Source organism: Mycotypha africana (assembly GCF_025528875.1).
Source record: "Mycotypha africana strain NRRL 2978 chromosome Unknown BDF20scaffold_2, whole genome shotgun sequence".
In the NCBI taxonomy this organism is placed as follows: Eukaryota; Fungi; Mucoromycota; class Mucoromycetes; order Mucorales; family Mycotyphaceae; genus Mycotypha; species Mycotypha africana.
Window position 1 is genome coordinate 2,101,974 of NW_026515726.1, and position 20,884 is coordinate 2,122,857.

A 20,884-nucleotide genomic window follows, 5' to 3' on the forward strand; every position below is an offset into this window, starting at 1 on the left:
GTCAGTCTTTATGAATAGAATAACAAATGTATAACTTTTATCTTCTGAATCAATAGCACAATCGCCATAGTAAATCTAATTAACATGATGCCCACAAACGTGGGTTTACATACAATCAAAGCCCAACAGTTACTAACGCAATTGTTCCAAATCCATCTATTTAAAACAATTATTATACATTGCATCTTTTACTTAAGTTTTCAGAGTTTACCTGCAAATGAATAAGCCGAATGAAACAAATGGCCACAAGAGATTTTCACTACGAAAAGTAAAAAGTCACTGAGAAAACGCAGGAAAGCGAAGGAGATAATAAACAATAATCCACAACAATATAATGATACTTAGGGCTCCATTTTTTTTCAAGATTGCACAAGTAGACAATATTAGTCAACTAGCCACTGATCAGTTTAACTGAGGAGCTACTGTCGAGCCTGAAAAGACCCCAAGCTACGAAGACTAAGCAGACGAGGGAGTTTCTATCTTCCAAAGTTTCTCGATAGGCTTACCGGGTTGTCAAAAAGCAAATGATGCTTCCCCTAGTCATTGGTCATGAAAGGTAAGAAAAAGATGTAAAAATAGTACCAGAAGGTATCAAAGTACGTCAATACAAACTTTTAAACTCAGACATAAATTAGTGTATTTTAGGTTTCATAAGAGACGATTTCGAAAATTTTGTGGACGAAGTCGAAAACTTAGTTGGGACGTTTCTTTTTTTTAGTGGATTATAGATTTTTTTGATTTTAGACGAATTGGGCTTTTATGGTAGACGAAATATTTTGAGTAGATTTCTTTTGCTTTAAAATAAACACATCCCTGCAACATGGATTACATAAATTATAATCCTGCAAGTGAGCCTATGCTTTCCGAAAATACTTTTGCTATGGACTTGGATGAAATTGCTGTTACTTTCGGGCAAATTGAGAAGATCGTCGACTATGATGAAATGCAGCGGCGCCCTGTAGTCGATGATGCGAAAATGGAAGAAACTGTTGAAGAATTAACAACAGAATTCAGCACTGTCGCATTAACGGATAAGTCCAAGAAGCGCAAGCAATATAGTGAGCACAGCATTAGACGGTTGATTCACTGAATCCAAGAGGCTGGGCTTACAGTTCCCAAAGCTGCGGTTGAGTGTGGCATTCCGAGGTCCACCGCTTATAAGTTTTTAGATCAGTGGAATGCTAGTGATGGTACAGTCCTTCCTGGTAGCAAGCCAAGAACCGGCATCTCTCGACCAAAGAAGCTTTTTGCAGAACATACTGAGTTTCTTATAGCATTATTTGATGCGAGACCTTTGATAACAATTGAAGCTGCAAGACAGGAGCTCTATGCCAAATTTGAAGGTTTGAGTAGACGTCTCAAAAATCTGGTTTGTACTGTCCATTCATATGGCAGCTTTGTTTAAATCCAACGCTAAATTACTGTATCGGATCAAATTTTTCAATATCTGCGTATTTTTAATTGTGACATTAAACGCGTAAATCATACTGTTATTATAAATGTTGTTAAACGAAATGTTATGTTGCCAAAATTTAGTGATCATTCTTATCTTTCACCTTTTTCAATTATTTTCTTCTCTTCTTCTTTTCTTTCACTTCATTACCTTCAAACCAACGTTATTTCTACACACATGTACAAGACACTTATTATAGATAAAATCAATTCAGTGAAAGAAAATCATACCAAGAAGGAAAATCCGTCCGGTAACGGTAATGGCATATCACTATACAGTGTGTAGTTTGAGACATTAGTAACCTTATTGTACACTTTTTAGAGCATAGCAGAGTCTGATAAAGATGAAGGACAGAAAGAACAAGACAAAAAGGTTAAAGGCACGGGAAAGGGGTAAGTCAATTAACTGTAAATGACTGTCATATTAGAGGTTCAAACAAGACTGACTTACAGTCCGTATAGAGACAAATGGAAGCCGAAAGCCTTTGAAGTAGACGACAAGAAAAAAGTTCCTCTTGTTGTCTTTGGAGATGGCATGTTTGGCAAAGATAACGTGAAGTTGAAGGGTCTCCGTTGTGGCGTTGTTGATGTCTTGTTTCCGTGCGTTGAAAAGAAAGGAAGCAGCCGGTGATCTGTTAGTGCTGATGATTGACGAATTCAAGACGTCGAACATCTGCTGCCACTGCCTCAGCGAGGAATTACATGGTTTGGATGACGTTCGGCCATAGTATATTACCCTGTAAAAGCTGCGACTAACTATGGAACGGGGACATCAATAACTGTAGGAACATGATGTCAATATGTACATGATTTTGAATGGGAACGGTAGACCCGAAATATTTGTCGTATTTGAGGAGAGATGTTATACAAATATTAAAGATTATAATCTCCTTTTAGGAACATTCAAAATCTTATGTTTAACGACACCATTTGGAAAAAGGTGTACGTGCCTGAAAGATCAAACAAAAAACTTTCAAAAATATCAAACAATAGGGTTTATTTACAAGTAGAGCCAAACTGTTGTTTGACCGTTTTAGGGATACTTTAATATGAAACAATGGATTATGTTATTTTACTGTTTTTTAGAAGTGTGCTTCTCGATATCTTCAACTGTCCATAAAGATACGCCCGTTTGATTTGTTTCAAAGGGCTGAGCCATTCCTCTCAAAAACTTCTTCGCAAGAACCACTGACATATCCGTCGACAGATTCGTCGACGAATCTGTGACATGTTGGTTAATCCACTTTGGTAACTTGGCTCGTTTATCCGCTCTTGCAAATCGTTTATCAGCAAACACCATAAGACCATAATCTGTTTTACCTCTTAAAACTCTACCCACACATTGTGCAGCGTGGCGCATGGCGTCGAAAGTCAAGAAATCATTTTCACGGATATGCAAATTATCACGAAGATATTCCAAACGCGCTTTCAGAATTCTGGATTCTGTATATTGATAGGGTATACCAAACATGATGACCGCTCGGCCATAGTTATGATCAAAATCAATTCCTTCAGATACTTTGCCTCTTGCTACAGACAGTAAGATGGCGCCTCGACCGTTATCACACGCTATTCGGTAATTTTGCAAAGCTAAACTTGTCTCAGCTGCATCTGGCGTTTCTACAAAGATAAGCTTATATTTCCATGCCTCGTTTAAGATGCCCATATCGTTCCACATGGAAACAATTGACTCCATATACAAGTAACTTGGAAAAAAACAAACCATGCCGTCAGGAACGACCTTGGCCATTTCCACCATAATTTGCCCGAAATTACGGACTACAGCTGGATCATTACGCACCTCGAATTTGGAACTGATAGCGACTTGATCTGATCCACGAGTGATGATCATCGGCAAAAAGCAGGTTCTGGTTAGAGTCATTGAATAGCTTTCCTGAACGACGGCTTGAAAGTTTAACATCTTGGGATACATATCCAGAGGTGATAAAGTACCAGAGGTTATAACAACAGTACTGAATCTGTCAAACACAGGCTTAATGGCTATAGATGCATCTAGGCAACTAAAAGCGATTTTTTTCCATGAAAATGAGAAAAACGAAGAGGTGGAAGATGTTAGGACATGGTATCGATATCACCAAAACTTTCAGATTGAAATAAAAAAATGCATACGTGAAATGTAAAACAGGGTTGGGAACTGTAGCAGTTTCCGATTCAAATGGTTCAAGAATAAGCAAGAACCCTTTATCATAGGTTGAGGTCAAAGTAGCAAATGCAGCAACTCTCTGTAAACTATGATAATGCTCGAGATCTGTCAATTCCAACGTACGGACCAAGCTGGTTAAACGTTCCGCGCAAAATCTCAGGGGTTTTCTTTCGATGTACGTGACATCTTTTAAATGCTGTAGAAAAGACGCTGGTGTCTCTGCAACTACATGCATTACACGTAACCTAGTCTGTGAATGAAAAGTCAGTCATATTTACTGTTTGATTCCAAAGGTATATTGTGCTTTACTTTCAAGTATTCAATGAATCTTCTAAGGAAGGCAACAAAATGCTCAGCACGTCTAATATTGCCAGGTACTGCTTCTTTGAGTAGATCGTCCGGTAATACAGGATTCGCCATAAATGTATCTTCGTCTCTTGCGGTACTTGCATCACGTAATCCTTCCACTAACTTTGAATATTCATCTTTTAATCTCTGAGCATCTGTTTGTTTGATTCTAACAACGACGGATTAACTACTTGAACGTCCAGAGTTTTATGCTACTTCGTTGTCTCTGTTCAGATCTTTAGAAAAACTTACTCGTTAATTTTGTCAGCTAAAAGACCAACACTTCTGGCACTGGCATCAAGCATAGGCCGGGTAATATCAATACTCAGTGATTCAATGCACACATTATCGATGTTGTGTGCCTCATCGAACACGACAATACAGTCTCGAGATAGTTCTCTGGATACGAGTTCAGCCACTTTCGGATCGAGCATATAGTGATAGGAGTAAACTACAACATTGGCGAAAGGTATCTAAATTGAAATAGTAAGTAATTAATCATTAATGAGAATTAAGAAATTCTTATGCATAAGAACTTACTGCTCGTCGCACAAGGTAGTAGGGACAATATTGCATTTTTTTACCGTATTCCTTGAGATCTTCGAATGTGTAGATACCATTTGGTATAGGATTGGGTGAATTTGCCGCTTCTAGATTCTACAGTATTAAACATAAATTTAATACATCCTCTGGATAAAGCAACTCATCTCAAAGCAACAATACCTCATAAAAATTGCATAATTCTACTTGGGGGTCAACTTCCATAGCATCCGCATTGTTATTATTATCCTCAGATTCTGCGTCTTGATGTTGCATCTTATTCATCGTAACTCCTGCTCTCGCGCGAACCCAACTAGCTGTCAAATTTCTACACTTTGCATCGACCAATCGTCCCTTTCTTTCTTTGTTGACTATAGGGTTTAAGCACAAGTTTTTACGCGATGTTAGCCCAATGCCGAAGAAGTTCTCCTCAAGACCTTGTTCAGCCCGATAGGCCATTAAATGTTTCAATTCGGCTAATGCTTTATCGATTTCTGGTACAGTACGAGAGCAATATATCAATTTTCTATTTTGTTCTGGATATTGCTACAGAAAACCGGAATATCAGAATGAATAACATCTTTCGTTGATATTTCAAGCTGATAAAGATATCTTAATTTTGTATTACCATTTGATAAGCTATAATCAGTGAAAGCAAAGATACAGTTTTGCCTGTGCCAGAAGGCATTTCTAGGACGCAATGTCCCTTTTTAAAGTTATTGAGCATCAGTTGGAAAGCGCCTCTTCATCATTTTGTATTTGATTTTTTACTTGTGCGTCAAGCGATCTTTTTAGATCGCACATATACTGATACTGTTCAGGGTATATTTTTTCATAAGGAAAGTGAACAACGAGATCGTCAATGTTGAAACTACACAAATTCCAAGCATTAATAATACATGTGGTTATCCTCGCAACATATAAACTGTTAATCCACTTTACATCATTTAGTGTACAAATCTGAAAGTCCTGTCGAGATTGTTGAGTAAGTGTGTGGTTGCTAAGACTTCCAAATGGTAATCTGCAGACTGATGTGACAAGTCGAACAGAAAATAGCAAAAAGTAGGGGCAGAAAACTGTGCATGAATGTCTTATGAATTATCAAAACTGATTAATGCTTTTAGCTGCGTGACTTGATCAGAGTTCCTTCAATAGCAACGACAATTTTATTTTTTCCTATTTTTCCTTTTCTCTCTTCGTGTTGTTTAGTTGCAGTCTTCAGTACACGATCAAATCAATAATGTCACAACCCCCACCAATGCCGCCACCAGGTGCTTTTCCACCAGGCAACATGCCTAGACCACCATTTCCTTCACCAGGAGCTGCAGGAAGACCTCCTCCACCAGGCGGTATGCCACCACCCGGTTTCAATTTCCCACCAGGAGGAATGCCACCACCTGGATTTCTTCCTAATGGTCCAGCGGGTTTCCCACCCAATACAGCAGGAATGCCTTCTTTACCGCCTCACACAGCAGGAGCACCCCCTTTGAACATACCTCCCAACAAAAAAATTTTAAATACAACACCTTGCCGTACGGTTTATGTCAGCAATCTGAATGAAAAAGTGAAGATCGATGTGTTGAAAAATTCTCTACGTACATTGTTTAAACAGTTCGGCGAAGTATTGGATGTTGTAGCTCACCGCAATATTAGAGCGCGTGGACAGGCTTATATTGCTTATCCCGACGTCGAAAGTGCGGAAAAGGCCATTAAAGAATTACAGCATTTCATATTATATGATAAGCCTATGGTTGTGCAGTTTGCTCACAACAAATCCGATGTGCATGCGAAGCAGGATGGAGATTGGGATACACATTTTGAGTCACGTAAGAAAAGAAAAGAAGAAGTATCTAAGCTGCCTTTGCCTGGAGCTCATAAGCCTACATTCAAACCTGGCCGTTTGCCACGTAAGTTTTTTTTTTTCATTTTTTCAAAAAGAAAAAGATTTAGTGTGTTAGCATATGCTTTGTTATTAACTATGAAATTCTTATTTCTTCGCTTTCAGCTGGTGCGGTTCCTATGAATCCTACAGCAAACATTCCAGATGAATACTTACCACCTAACAAGATTCTTTTCTTGCAAAACTTACCAGAAACCATCACTCAGGAGCAACTCATCGAGCTATTCCACAAATTTCCTGGCTTCAAAGAAGTGCGTACTATTCCTGCCAAAAAATCTATTGCATTTGTAGAATATGACAATGAACTGCAGTCAGCTGTTGCGAAAGCAGAATTGCATAACCATTCATTTGGACCTGACCAGCAAATGAAGGTTACATTTGCCAGAAAGTAAACGCCCAGCTTTCTTAGAGCAACTGCATTTATATATGTATTCCTTTCCGTTATTTGAGACATTGCACGACGTCCTCAGTTCAGCTTCTGATGTTTACCCGTGTATATAAATATAGTGTCTTATTGACTCTTGAAATAATCGTAATAAAAAGGCTATTCAATTTTTGCTTTGTTGAATAATTTTGACAATCAAGTCTTGAAAATGAAGGCACGAAAAACCGGCTCGGCTTGGATGCATAGATGAGGGCTGATATAGACGATTTATGTCAACAATCTTATTATAGCTTACTGAAATTATGTTGATAACACTGAAAATTTAATTTATTGAAAGTTTTCACCAGCTATGGACAAGAGTTCAATCAAAGATTGCCGTTTAAACTTACTGATGAGTTGATAGGTCCTTTTGCGAATATACAGACATCTATAATATCAAAGTCTGGTAAAGGACTTCGGCCTTCCGCAAGTGGATTAAAAAGACTCCATTTGTCAGTTTCGCATTATTCGAAAAGGATCAAAGGTAGACTTGTCATGAGAGAACATTTGCCTTTGAAAGGGCCCCTTCGTTTGTTTATGTATCTGTTTGCAGATTGGTGACGCGCTGTTTACATTCGCGCACTATATTTTTGCAAGACTGGCAACCTTCTGATGTGATTCCGCAAATGTTCATTACTTCTAGTAAGAGCAGAACTCATAATATATATCACGCATACGAATAACAGTTAAACTACCCATGATCCGAGATAATATTTAATGACTGACTTATCATATATCAAACACTTTTGAAATACTTTCTTTTACAACAAAAATATCCTTGTTAATGAATACCATTGCATTTTCCATTGAGTGTAAGCTTTTTTGAAAGGCATGTTTCCAATACCGAACAATGTAGAATTATCGCACAAATCATTGCCAACAAACGTAAATTGCTCGAATAAAAGAAACAGGTAGTGTAACCCTTGCATATCAATGTCAGGATACTTTCTGATTCATTCAGGCGTATCAGCGATTATATTGTTACGCGTTGTCGTAAAAATTGTTTTCGGTTGAAGGACAATAAGATAAATCACGAAGTGTATATTTTTTTAGCTCTCTACTTTAAAGAAAGGTACAAGATTTCGCATACCCCGAAAAGGCAATGGAACGTGCTTACCGCCTATATTTAAGCACGGCGGAGATAAGCTATTGCACAACCACAACAACCTAATGAAGCTCGTTCTGCTTTAAATGTGTCTTGTTGTTTAATATCACATTCTCATTTTAATAATAGAAGCAAGGCAACGAGCAGGTGCTGCTGTCCATCATTTAGCAGCGATTCTCCCCTTCTTTTCTTTCCTTTTTTGAAGTTGTTATAATCTCCCTTGAATTTCTTTTTTTTTTTTCATTTGATTGTTAAGTTTATTCCTTTTCCATTTCTTTTCGACCTAACCTCTCTTTTCAACTTGTTTAACCCCAATTCCTTTCCTTTCCAACCTGCTCAACTTTTGCTACACTAGCAATTTTAACGAGGTTCATTGCTAGAAAACTGGAGTGTAAACTAAAGACAAGAAGAAAAAAACCAGCGTGGATAGCATAGCCCAAGCCATCGGAAAAGCCAAAATTTTTATAAATTTGGTTGTTTATTTTCATTGCAGAAAAATAACGAAAGACATTATACCACCCCCACTCATTCTCAGCAATTAAAGACGATAACTGCATCATTAATCACTCTATACAGAACAATCTCTCCTTTCCTTGAATTGGCACAAAAACTTCATCTACTCTATTTTCAATGTTGAAGGTCTTACATGTCAGACTTGTATTATTACTCTTAACAACAGCGATAAACTTCAGTCGTGCAACATATGTTACACATCCTGAAATCAACTTCAACCCTATCAAAGCATTGGGCATTGCGGGCTCTTACAGTGGCATATCTTTATACAAAGATACAGAGCAGCTCACGCAAATTGAAAAGTCGACCTCATCTGTCATTTCTTTAACAGCAAATGATACATTAAAGCTGATTGCCTCCTCCAATATCAATGGCGAAATTTTTGACACCTGTGTTTTATCTGATTCAACGCTGTATATCGCAGGCAAATTCTCAACAATTAGCGGGCATACCGTCAACAACATTGCATCTATCGACTTATCTAACTATAACATAAAATCCTTGCAATACGGTTTGGACGGACCTGTTTACAGTCTTTATTGTGATTCGGATCATCAGGCAGTGTATGCAGGTGGTTCTTTCAGAGCACCCATCAGTAGTTCAATGGTTCATTATACAGATTCATTAGCCAAATATGGAGGCAGCATTGCGGTTTGGAAAAATAATGAATGGAATGCGTTGCCTTGGAAAGGAATGAATGGACCTGTCTATTCCATTTTGAAGAAAAGCACTGACTCCATACTTTTCGGAGGGAAGTTTGATATCACGACAGATGGACAGATGTATCATGCACCTGCAAGTCATCCCATCGCTTTATCTGCAGACGTAAGTTTAACGGACCCTTTTTCCATCCTTTCTTTCAGTTACCTGTTCATTATTCCATCTACTTTATACTTCTTTTACTATGTAAACACTTCCTTTTTGATAATTATGAGTCCAAATGTTTCATTCTCGGCCCCTAGATTATCATATAATTTATATGGTGAGACTAATTTGACGATTTGTTTATGATAGTATGTTACAGCCAACAGCACAGCGAGTAATTCAGCAGTCCCTGGAACCATCGTTTGTGCAGATGCTTTTAACAAAAAGCCTTGGATTTTGGCTGATGGAACAAGGGGTACAATGGAAATCACATTCGTCGAATACAACGTCAACCCTTCACTGATAAGAATCGCAAACTCAAAGCTGGATAATCACAAGACGAAAGAGTTCTCGTAAGTTATCTAAAAAATCCCGTATTATTTCTCCTCGTACTCCTCCATTTATTACTTCTCAAGATTGCTTTAAGGAGGAGTAATAGCAAAACCTGGGTTGACGATAAAACAAAATGGAAAGAGGAGAGACTTTATCGAGGAGGAATAGGAGGTTGTTGTAATGCCATGAAACCGACATGTTTAATTGTACTTTTTCCAATTCATATAGTGTTCGTTCATTGACGGATTCTTCCGTGATCTATGAATTCACGTATCTTGATCCAGACACCAATTTAGTAAAAAAATGCTCGACAAATTGTATACTTTCAGCAAATCCTACTGTGGACTATCAGGATTTTGTTATCACCAATCTTTCAATGACGAGCGGCATTGCCATAGACGTAAAGTCATGGTATGGTGTTAGTGGCGGTTTGGCTTCTGTTAAAGTCTTTCAATCGGGTAAGGAACGATTATTTTCCTTTTTTTTTTATGGAAAGAAGAATAGAGATTAATTTTTTGAATCAATAATAGAGATCTTTACATATGCTGTTGATCCTCAAAAGGGCAATACATGTGTAGCAAATAGTAGCAATAATAATATGACGCTTCCTAAAGTCACGCTCCATGGAGGGAGATGGGACGCTGTCACCGATGGCATTCCCTATTTAAGTGCTAAAGTGGATGCATCTGCTTTATCATCTTCTCCATCTGTTACATTTTATCCCAACCTTCAAGAGTCAGGCATCTACGAAGTTCTGGTTTACAATCCATCATGTTCAACCGCCGGCTGCTCAGATCGTACAGATGTTGATGTTATTATATCGACTTCGCAGACTCAAACGGTAAACAGCTCACTCAGTCAAAAAATAACAGGTGGCGCTTCAGTCTACACCGGCTACTTTGATGTTGATTCAGCAACAACAACTGATAATACAAGTACTGCCTTTCGGCCCAATGTGAAACTTACATTAGCACATAATGCTAGCTTTACATCATCGTCACCTTCCAAAAATCTCGTTGCTTACGCTGTTCAATTCATTAAATATGCAACTGCACCAGCTTTAGCTAATATCTTGGAATATAACAGCTCCGTCACAAACATCACATCGACAGCTGTTCCATGGGGCCCATTAAAAGATAACGTTCCTTATCATGCTACAGTAAAAGCAATGGCGTTAGTGAATAATAACATTTACATTGGCGGCAATTTTAGTGGAACTGATACTATAAATGGATCCTATTCCAACATTTTGCGATATGATTTATCCACTAATTTGGTAAAGGCGTTACCACAAGGTGGTGTAAATGGAATGGTGGAAACCATCATTGGCGCAGGAAATGATGTTTACGTTGGAGGCGCTTTCTCAGCTCTTTCATTAAGTGCTCAAACTTTTTCAAAGAGACAGAATCCTTCAACTGCTACTAACTATTTCGCGAATATGGCAAAATATGATACTCATACGAGTTCCTGGAGCCCATTACGTGCTGGTGTCAATGGCCCTGTTAAATCTTTGAGCTTAATTAACAATGGCCTCAATCAACGGCTTCTCATTTCTGGGGAGTTCTCTGAAATATTAAAGACAAATGAAGAGAAATATTCCAGTCGATCCAACGGGCATGCTTTTTGGGACATGCAAAATCAAAACTGGAATGCTACTGATATGCCATACTTATCGGGTATTACCTATGGTTCGTTTAATTATAAAGGCAGCAGTTATTTCATTGGCAATATCAAAGCTGCGCAGAGATACTCTTCTCACGGCATTTCTTTCATTACCTCACCTCAAGAAGAGGAAGAGACCAATTCTGCTACTGCTCTACAACTACCTACATTACTCAATTTTAATCCCACTGATAATGGCATTGCAACAGTTTCTTGCGGTGCCATCTACCGTAATTCAACTGCAACGAGTCGAACAATGGCTGTTCTTGCAGGAAAATTTACTCTGCCCGACAACAACATAAAAAATGTGGCTATATACGACAATGGTATCTGGAGCGGTGTTGATGGAGCGGATGATTGGGAAGGTGCTATTCACAGTTCAGTTGTCAGTGGCGATTATCTGTATGTGGGCGGACGATTCTCTGGATCAAAAGCCAGCAACCTTGCCATATTCCAATTACCCACAGGCACGCTTTCACTATCGCCGGAGGTTATCGCAAGCGATCATTCGCCTGCGACTGTTAATATTATCCGTCATGACCCTATTCAAAACCTCATTGTCGTAGGAGGTAATTTCAGCTCAATTGGTTCGATTTCGTGTGCATCCATTTGTTCTTTCGATACCAAGAAGCTTCAGTGGAGTTCACTAGGATCGGGTCTATCGGGTGAAGTGAATGATGTTCAATTTGTTAACAATAAATTGGTGGCGAGTGGTAATTTGACGCTCAATACTTCTCCATTGTTGATTGCTGAGTACGATTTTCAAAAAAATACTTGGGGACCATTCAGTACGGCCGACCTACCAGGCCCATCTCGTCTTTTGGCGTTCGACAATGTAACCCAAAGCTTATATATTACAGGGAAAGAAGATAAGACTGGCGCTACTTATTTTCGTACATGGAATGGTCATCAATTCATCAAACCCGAACAAGAACTGGGACCGCAGAGTGTGATCAACTCCTTATCAATTTTACCTCTAGTAAACACATCTGATATCAGCAGTAGTAGTAATAGTAACGATGATAACGGTAACAATAGTAAGGGTATTTTGTTGGCTTCCGGCTACCTCAATTTAGGTTCGTTTGGATATGTCAGTGCTGCCTTTTACAATGGTACAGCATGGGTTCCATATTTGGTCACCTCCAATGCAGATGGATCTATTGATGGTTCTCTAAGCAGCCTCTTCCATATGCCTCTACCTGTTATTCTCAATGAAAACAAGGGTTATTTACCCAAGCCGCTCGTCATTCTTGTTGCCATTGCCATCTCATTGGGTATAGTCTTTCTGATTGTTTTATTAGCCATGCTGATTCTATTCTTCAAACGAAAACGCGATGCTAAAGTGAATCCTCAAATGAACCCTGCTACCTACTATAACAAGCCGCCCATGTCTCCTGATTCATTATTAGCCACCTTGAAGCAAAACGATGTGATACACGAGAATATCAATTTTAATGAAAATGGAGACAGAAATAATGGCTATTACTTTGGTACAGCAGAAAAACAAGGCAGCAATCCTTTCAGAGAGAATGAGAACCTGTATCATCTATCCAGGACAATCAGTAGGGAGTTCTTGAATAATTCATCAACGAAAGCAGTGGCTACAACGACGACCGTAGCAGCTTCAGCAGTAGCCAAGAAGAGCAATGAGTATCCATCAACGCATTATAAACAAGGAATTCAGGAAAAAAACACAATGTTACTTAACGATGAGCAAGCTAATGGTCATGAAGCGTTACAGTCCGATAGTAACAACAATACAGCAATGGATGCAGTAGCTGGCATAAAGAAAATGTCTGAAATGCCCAAGCGACACAGTCCCTTCAATCCTTTTAGAAATTTAGCTTTTGATTCTACGGGTGCAGCGATTGCAGCAACCAACAATAATGATAACGATAGTAATGATCCTTCTCTCCAGCCAGCTCCAGTAGAAAACAATGTGAGATGGACTACTGCGCCAGCTGCAGATGTTGGTACTGCTGTTATTAAACCTGTATCTTTAATCAGTACAGCAACTACCCATCATTACCAACAACAACAACAACAACAACAACAGTTCCAAGCAAATACAGAAAATGAGATTGGTAAAGCTATCACTACTAATGACACTGCGTCTGAACAACCAGAAAAAGTAAAATGGACAACAGCACCGAGTTCCAAAGATGCTTTTGCTACAGCAGTGATTACAACGACACCCTCTCTTATAGCTGCATCAACAACAACAGTAACACATCAGCAGCAGCGTTCAAAAAATAGTGATAGAGTAACTCCTATACCTTCATTTCTACCACCAGAACAACCGCCCGCATCGAATACTGTTCAATGGACACACCTCAGTAGTCAAAGTGCTAATGTAGGAAGAGCTACTATTCAAAGTACTATTTCTGGACTCGATCATATGCCCGGAGATAAAAGCAGTAGTGATCATCATGAAGTGATGAATAGCAATGCGTTCAGGCTATCTGGCTCTGATGATGTTATAACATCTGCGCCTATCGTTACAAGTAACACTTTCAACTTTGTACAAACACCACAACACAATAACAGTAATAACATTACTGAGGACTACAGCCAACAGCAGCAAGGGAGCGATATTCGTTGGAAAACGACTAATGTAGGATCACCCATTGAAACAGCTTATGTTCCCGAAAGACTAGTAGAACCTGCGTCAGCATTTGTCACATCTCGATCCATGACCTTGGATAATAACGAGAAAACTATAAATCGAGATAAAAACAATAATGACACTGTTACTCCTATACCCAACACTACCATTGCATCAACAGAGAAAGATACTATTGTTTCGACTTCATTACCAACCAACAGGGATAATGCTGGTGAAACAGCATTGACAACACCCGCTGCAGCCATGGGTACTAACGCCTTGGATGGCCGAGCTGCTTCTAAACGTATGGTAGAAGAGTATTTCTCAAAACGTCCTATCAAAGCTACCACTGCTTCATCAGATAGCAAACGCGATAAACACAAAAGTGATTTTAAAGCAATGATGGATTCAGCCCTAATCAATAATACCCAGACAACTACTGCAACAGAGGATCATCCTCATTTGTATTATGCCAAGTTTGATTTCAAAGCACGTGAAGAAGGTGAACTAGGTTTTAAGAAGTCGGACCCTATCATTGTCACAGATTCGAGTGACGATATTTGGTGGATGGGGTACAAAGCTGACAGTAAGTGATTTTTGCCTTCTTTTTATTTTGGAAACATAAGTGTAGATATTCATTCTTTGTTGTTCTAATTGCATGCGACTAATAGAAACTGATGGCTCTTGTGTGCAAGGAGTCTTTCCAAGCAACTACGTCGAGAAAGCAACAAATATCCGCTAGCATCCAAATTAAAATGAAAATTCATTGTTCCCTAAAACTACTCGTATTCCTATATATAAACATTAATTTCGACCTGCTCTTCTTAACATTATTGTCACTACAACTATTTACAAAAATATTTCTTTATTTCCAACGTATCGAAAATCATTTGTTTTATTAGGCTTTCAATTTCGACATGAGATGTTCTGTGTTTTCCCTAACAACTTGATCCAAATAGCTATGGATTTTCTGACAGCCTTCCATAGCTAATTCCGTCACACCTTCTAATTTACTTATATGAAGCCTTGATTCCATCTAAATACAATAACACACACACACACATGTAAATATCACAATAATGCATACCGTTCTCTCACTATCTTGGTCTTACCTCTAATAAAGTCACTTTTCCTGATCTTGGTAGTATCGCTAATGTCAACTCTGGGGTATCTGCTGATTCTTCCAAATGATTCAAATCCAAAACAGGTTCTTTATCGATACAGCCTGCTGAGCAAGCACATGCAAAATCCATCATGGGAATACCAGCATCGATCAATGCCAAAGACGCTGCATTAATACAAGCCTGTAATAAGCCACCATCGTTCTGAAATATCTGAAGGTAAATGCTGATTTGTGTTTTAGGCATTTGGGAAGTAAAGATGATAGGTTCGAATGTTTGACGGATAAAGGCTGCAACTTCTAACGAACGTCTAAAAAAAATGGATCGGTTATAATCCTCCTTTCTGTTCCATCGTAAAGCCATCCTTACTTGTCGTTTTTTGAACGCTTTTTACGTTCAGTTGAACTAAAAGGAGCAATGTTGAATTCAACGTTGATAATCGCACGATCGGCTGCACCTTGCTGACGGAAACGAAGCTATACCATACGCAAGAATCGGATTAGTGTCATTGAATGATAACCACTTTTCTGTTTATTTTCTTTTTACCTCTCTTGGACCATAAACAGCAGCAAGGCACTTGGTATTACCTTGTTCTATATAAGCCGAACCATCCGATTGGCTAAAGACTGATGTCTTTGCTGTAATCTTTCTTAATTCATTGGCACGTCGACCATCCACACGCAAGCCTTCTGGTGTTAGGAGCTCCAAGCGAGACTATCAGCAAAAATAAACCGTTAGAAGTCTTTCTGATCTAACTCATAAGGCATACTGGGATCGTGTATTTACCATTGTTATAGATCTACTTTATTAAAGGGAAAAAAGAAAAAAACCAAAAATGCAAAACTCAATCAGAGTCACCAGCTTCTTTTTTTGCACTGGCTGAGTACAACAGCAAAACGAAAGGTTGACTTGCCGCATGAAAGCATCATTTTTAAGCTATTATCTGTTTTATTGAGCATGTATGTCTCTTATGACAATAAATAAACGAAAAAAAATATACAAAAATTGTTGGGATAGTATCGACACTATACATTAAGTTTAATCTCTTTTTTTCATAGGTATCTCAACGCTCTTCGTTTGATTGCTGTCGTTCTCCTCTCCCCAATCAGCCCAAGTATCGATCGAATGCCTAGGAGACCCATCAATGTGTTTCATCATGTCTTGCTTTATCGATGCTAGCCCAATATGTGTTTCCTCATCATAATCATCCTCTTCTGTTGTATCATCGTCATGTAAAAAGGATAACTCCTCTTCGTTGCTGGCTGCTGAGTCCAGTTTCACTGTTTCTGCCACAGCTACTTTTACTACTTGATACAAGTAGATCATCACTCCCATTCCTAACAACGCCGAAAGGCCCACAAATATGTATTTGATTTTTTCTGCTCGTATTTCACCTTCTGTCCTCGCATCTTCATCGTTTCCCAACACATGTTTGACAAAGGAGGTCAAGGTAGCACCAACATACACATGGAGGGCGATCTTCAATAATGAAATAGCCGTTCCTGCTGCAAAGTAACTCAGTGGTAAATGTGTTGCTGCGAATAACACATTCAGCAAATTGAATGGATAAGGCGATAAACGGATAAGTAGAAAGAGCTTTTCGAAACCAAAGTAACGTTAGAAAAGGGTGTAAGTTTGGCGCCTTCTTTCCTAATTGAGAGTGCTCTTTACCTTGAATCCTTTCTTCTCTGCCGCCTTTACAGCAGCTTCAAGATTGGGATACTGAGATAGTGTACGTGTCACTCTATGTTTAAAAAATGTTCTTGATAACAAAAAGCATGCAATGGCACCGAAAAGAGCACTGAAGTACGATACAGGAAAGCCGATCAAAAAACCAAACGTGTATCCGGATAAAGTTTGATACAACCCATAGCCTATCATAGGCGGGAACGCGCTTGCAAAAATTAAGGATGCCATTAACAAGTATCCACTAGTATCATATCAGCATTACTTTGAGTTAAAACGATACAGCTTATTCTGGAACCAATTTGAAGATTACCTCGTTCCTATGTCAGCCAACTTATGACTCAACGTTTCTAATAGCTGTAAAAACTGTTTTCTATATACAAGCACAATAATTCCAACAGTTAACCATATGGAAAATAGCATTAACGGCCATTTCCAGTTGAGCACAAAGTTTTTGATTTTATGCCGAAGGGAAGATAAATGTTGCCTCCTCGAACTTTGCTGCTGCTCTGCGAAAATCAGCTCTTCATAGCCATTAGGTTGAACGGAGAGAATGGCTGTTGTATCGTCGTTGTTGTAGTGCTGATTTTTTGCAATGGAAGCTGATGCTGATGAGGGCATTATCACATCAATTGGATCCCCGTCTACGTCAAATAATGGCTTGGTATGACTAATATTTGACATAATAACATGTATTATTGGAGTTAAAAGAACAAATAAGAGGGATGTTGATCATAAGAGAAGGAAAAGGAAAGAAGTTGTGATTTACAGCATGATGAAAGAAATGAAAAAAAAAGTCCCTGGATTTTTTCCCTATTAATGCAATTCAAAAAAGTTTTTTTTTCACAATCTCCGGATCTTCGATTGCGTGCGGAGATGATTTCACCGACCTATTGTTAGAGCAAAAGCCAGAGTATTCATTGTCCTTCGCAGTTTAAACTTCATCTGGCTAGAATTATATTTAAATTTTTAAAGCCCAATGGACACGAGATGAAACTTATCTAAATTGCCCGGGGCAGCTCCAAAGGCTGAGTAGTATCTAAAAACCCCTTAGGGCTCAAGGGTAAAAAGGATTATGTTCTAATGGGTGTGGGGGAGGGAGAAGAGGGTAACCAGTCGAGCAATAGATGCCCTAACCGAGAAGTTGTAGGCGGCTCTTGAGAGTGACGTAAGTAGTCGAGTTCAAACAAAATGTGACAAAGTACTGGCCATAGGAAATGCCAGTTTTGTATTTGGGAATCGGATGTGTAGGAAGACGGTTGAGAATATGGGATCACAGACTAGGGAATCGCAGGCGGTGGTGCATGTTTAAACAGGAGATAGCGTGGGACTTTGTAAGTAATGACGAGGGATGTTTAAGGCAATAGGTTCAGTGGCCTCCAGGAAGCCAACCCAAACGCCATCGGATACATCAGCTGCGGGTCGAATTATTTAGTGGACAATCTGAGTTTTGTTTGGAGACGTTTCTAGGTAAAACAGGATACGAATTGAAATACCTGTAAGATCTTTACACTTGTATTGGAGAAATTACTTTAAATGTTATTAGATACTTTCGGTTGATAGCGGCACTACGCCTAAAGTACTACGAGATGTACTGAATTAGCAGCACGACACAGATCTTATTAGTAATTAGACACTGGGTTGTGGTTTACGAGACGTTATTTATGGATCAAACAAATTTGATCTACGCGTTCTTCCGCCGCATATGTAGATAACGGCTGTTGTTGTCAATCGTAATAAAAAAATAGATGTTGGTAACTCAAAGCATTTACAGAAAATAAGTTTGGCATCTTTCCTTTGATTTCCATCTTTTTCTTCTTCTATACTTTCTTTCCTCATCCTTATAGCTACTACTCACCATGTACAAAGCTAAAACCTTGCAAAAAATCAAATCGGTGGCAGAAGCCCATAAGAATAAAGTCAAAAACGAGTCCTTCCGTAAGTAACACATGATCGCGCTGCCACAAATAGGTTATAGTGGTAATCCTCAAATCATGTTTCGTAATGACGCCTTGACGTTGGAAGATTTTTCTCACGACGAAATATAAGACAATTTCAGACCCGCATTCCTTGATCCAGGGCGAAGATCTGTCTTCACAGCGGCAATCGGACTAGACCGTAACAATCATCAAGTACGCAGCTGCTCTACCAAAGAATATTATCATATGACCGGAAGTACCAGATACGCTGCAAAGCTGGAAAAGAAGAAAGCAGGCACACTTAAAATGATCGAAAGTGGCATACCAACCGCCAAAACTTCTATCATTGAACAACTTGACCGTCATGTACAATATATGTTGCAGCACTTTGAAGCCTTGTTTTCTTTTTACGGCGAGAGAACTGCTGAAGACAGATTTCGTTTATACCAGGGTCAGGAGCGTGCTGCCAACAACATGGTCAATTTGCTTATTAATGGAACCACAAAGTACAATAAGCAATTGAGGTTGAAGAAGAAGAAAGATCGAAGCAAGTGGCCAAAGAAGATTATCGACAGAATGGCCTTTTGTAAACGTAAAAAGAAGAAGAAGAAGAAGCAAAAGGTTCCAGAAGAGAGGGAAGTATCAGATGCGAGAGAAGTAAGTAATGTTCTCGCTAAGAAAGATAGGTAAAGTTTTTAAATGATAAGCAATTCATCCACTATTCGCAGAAAAATTGATAGAACTCATGCTTTCTACAGCAATTCCCTGAAGAACAACTGGAAGCCTGAACCCTTTAGTGTAGGCGACACTAAAAAGATCCCTTTTGATTGTAGTTGGTAATGGCATGTTCGGGAAGAGTGCAGTGCCCATCAAAGGCCATAAAACTGGTGTCGTGTGAGTTCTTTGGCGTGCCTTGAAGCAAAGAGAGGCTGCTGGTGATTTACTAGTGATAACAATTGGTGAATACCTAACTTCTCGAATATGTAACAATTGCCGTTCCAACACTGTTGAGGCATTGAAGACTGTTCCAGGCCAAAGTATCAATGCCTGTAAAACCTGTTCGATACTTTGGAACCGGGACGTCAACGCTGCAAAAAACAGGTTGGTAATTAGCGTGTCGATATGGAAGCTAGCGGGAAGACCTACTGAGTTTTGTAGAAAACCAAGGAAGTCACCCGCATCAACCGCTTAACAGCATCCTCTCATCGCCAGAAAGAAACTGGCTCGATTTTTACAGGTAGACCCAAGTCTAGATGATTGTAATGGCGGCTCGTAAATTTGCGGAATTCTAAACATCAATTTTACTTTGTCTGTAGCGATATTTTGACCCGTTTCCACGACGAGTAAAAACACTGTATATTTGCCCATTCTATATTTTCCCAATACAATTGTCAAGAAGCTTTTTGATACTGTTCGCAGCAAATTACAAGATTTTTTTTTCCGGTCCACTTTTTTGGAGAAATCGTCATTGTAGCTTTTAAACAAAAGTCAAGTATAGAACTATGGCTGTCAACGTTCTACCGATGATTGCTATAAACGCACAACCGTTTTCAGCGGGAAGCAAGCACTGAATTGAGGGCGTTGTAATTTGTATCTTGAGTACATGCAATATTACTACAGTATTATAGCTAGCAGTTTAGAGATAAATAAAATAATTTTGTTCTACGCCTTTGGATGTAATTGATATGGGCAAGCCAATTTCCTCAACTAATATGATTTATCATGTAGCATCATTACGCCTCAATGGTGCCTTTTCCCGTGTACAGCTGAAGATAAACGGAAAGCCTGTGTTTTTATTAATTGAATGCCCGCGCACATCATGAAGAGCCCCTTTCAAGATCATATACAAAGGTAGACAGTAGCCACTTTTTCAATGGAAAATCATGCGCTTAGAAGTATTGAAATACAAACGGAAAGAGGCTAAATATTACTGAGGCAGTTCTCGCATTAATTTCATGCTACTCAAACGCGTGAATAGAGTGGATCCTGTTGCCCTTTACTTATCAGTACTAGCACAGATGTCAACCGTTAACGAGGATCCAGGCGCGAGTGGTTGTAACTTATTGTAACCTAGTGGGTATAATGTAGAATGAATGAGCTATATAGTTACTTAACAATGTGGCTTAATTTCAATACTCTTGATGGTTTTAATAAGAAAAAGGGACAGGGCAGGTCGTTCTCGTAAGCTAAGTGCTTCTATAAAAGTGACTTGTTCTTTCTCGCCTTTCCTTTCTCGACGCTGTAAAGT

The 20,884-nt window shown here is 38.9% G+C and overlaps 8 protein-coding genes across 8 annotated transcripts; 5 read left to right on the forward strand and 3 right to left on the reverse strand.

Moving 5' to 3' along the window:
- The first annotated feature begins 759 nt into the window (after positions 1–759).
- BDF20DRAFT_952800 (uncharacterized protein) lies at positions 760–1,468 on the forward strand. Its single transcript, XM_053084888.1, has one exon. It carries the CDS (start codon positions 821–823, stop codon positions 1,088–1,090), a length of 270 nt encoding a protein of 89 aa, XP_052939397.1. The 5' UTR covers positions 760–820; the 3' UTR covers positions 1,091–1,468.
- Positions 1,091–1,273, forward strand: BDF20DRAFT_805619 (uncharacterized protein; the record flags this gene model as incomplete). The annotated part of the gene is made up of 1 exon (XM_053076500.1): positions 1,091–1,273. A coding segment is annotated over one exon (183 nt), but the record flags the coding sequence as incomplete, so codon positions are not given.
- Positions 1,469–2,524: 1,056 nt separating the features above from the next.
- On the reverse strand, positions 2,525–5,192 carry BDF20DRAFT_813593 (uncharacterized protein; the record flags this gene model as incomplete). Its single annotated transcript, XM_053076893.1, has 7 exons — positions 2,525–3,473; positions 3,583–3,866; positions 3,926–4,133; positions 4,217–4,437; positions 4,505–4,621; positions 4,688–5,050; positions 5,133–5,192. The coding sequence occupies 7 exons, from the start codon at positions 5,190–5,192 to the stop codon at positions 2,525–2,527; spliced, it is 2,202 nt and encodes a 733-aa protein (XP_052939399.1).
- Positions 5,193–5,678: 486 nt separating this feature from the next.
- BDF20DRAFT_853435 (uncharacterized protein) lies at positions 5,679–7,066 on the forward strand. The gene is made up of 2 exons (XM_053080138.1): positions 5,679–6,411; positions 6,510–7,066. Exons 1-2 carry the CDS (start codon positions 5,745–5,747, stop codon positions 6,794–6,796), a joined length of 954 nt encoding a protein of 317 aa, XP_052939400.1. The 5' UTR covers positions 5,679–5,744; the 3' UTR covers positions 6,797–7,066.
- A 1,497-nt stretch (positions 7,067–8,563) lies between these two features.
- BDF20DRAFT_814954 (cortical protein marker for cell polarity-domain-containing protein) lies at positions 8,564–14,652 on the forward strand (the record flags this gene model as incomplete). The annotated part of the gene is made up of 6 exons (XM_053077033.1): positions 8,564–9,271; positions 9,461–9,663; positions 9,872–10,101; positions 10,174–13,232; positions 13,884–14,496; positions 14,582–14,652. The coding sequence occupies 6 exons, from the start codon at positions 8,564–8,566 to the stop codon at positions 14,650–14,652; spliced, it is 4,884 nt and encodes a 1,627-aa protein (XP_052939401.1).
- Positions 14,653–14,656: 4 nt separating this feature from the next.
- On the reverse strand, positions 14,657–15,944 carry BDF20DRAFT_302893 (exosome component 4). The gene is made up of 5 exons (XM_053075149.1): positions 15,818–15,944; positions 15,578–15,745; positions 15,401–15,507; positions 15,023–15,341; positions 14,657–14,946 (listed from the first exon to the last, which is right to left on the reverse strand). Exons 1-5 carry the CDS (start codon positions 15,818–15,820, stop codon positions 14,809–14,811), a joined length of 735 nt encoding a protein of 244 aa, XP_052939402.1. The 5' UTR covers positions 15,821–15,944; the 3' UTR covers positions 14,657–14,808.
- A 296-nt stretch (positions 15,945–16,240) lies between these two features.
- On the reverse strand, positions 16,241–16,960 carry BDF20DRAFT_799896 (snare associated Golgi protein-domain-containing protein; the record flags this gene model as incomplete). The annotated part of the gene is made up of 2 exons (XM_053076349.1): positions 16,241–16,627; positions 16,703–16,960. Coding segments are annotated over 2 exons (645 nt in total), but the record flags the coding sequence as incomplete, so codon positions are not given.
- Positions 16,961–18,576: 1,616 nt separating this feature from the next.
- BDF20DRAFT_998565 (uncharacterized protein) lies at positions 18,577–19,693 on the forward strand (the record flags this gene model as incomplete). Its single annotated transcript, XM_053085465.1, has 3 exons — positions 18,577–18,655; positions 18,767–19,293; positions 19,395–19,693. 3 exons carry the CDS (start codon positions 18,577–18,579, stop codon positions 19,422–19,424), a joined length of 636 nt encoding a protein of 211 aa, XP_052939404.1. The 3' UTR covers positions 19,425–19,693.
- Between the last annotated feature and the right edge of the window lie 1,191 nt (positions 19,694–20,884).

Bases quoted from the DNA above. Each gene is read 5' to 3' on its own strand.
- BDF20DRAFT_952800 (XM_053084888.1), top strand. From the start codon at position 821: ATGGATTACATAAATTATAATCCTGCAAGTGAGCCTATGCTTTCCGAA.
- BDF20DRAFT_853435 (XM_053080138.1), top strand. From the start codon at position 5,745: ATGTCACAACCCCCACCAATGCCGCCACCAGGTGCTTTTCCACCAGGC. The intron at 6,412-6,509 runs GTAAGTTTTTTT...CTTCGCTTTCAG, and splicing joins CAAACCTGGCCGTTTGCCAC to CTGGTGCGGTTCCTATGAAT.
- BDF20DRAFT_302893 (XM_053075149.1), bottom strand. The intron at 15,508-15,577 runs GTAAAAAGAAAA...CGTATGGTATAG, and splicing joins CTGTTTATGGTCCAAGAGAG to CTTCGTTTCCGTCAGCAAGG. The intron at 15,342-15,400 runs GTAAGGATGGCT...CATTTTTTTTAG, and splicing joins AAGCGTTCAAAAAACGACAA to ACGTTCGTTAGAAGTTGCAG.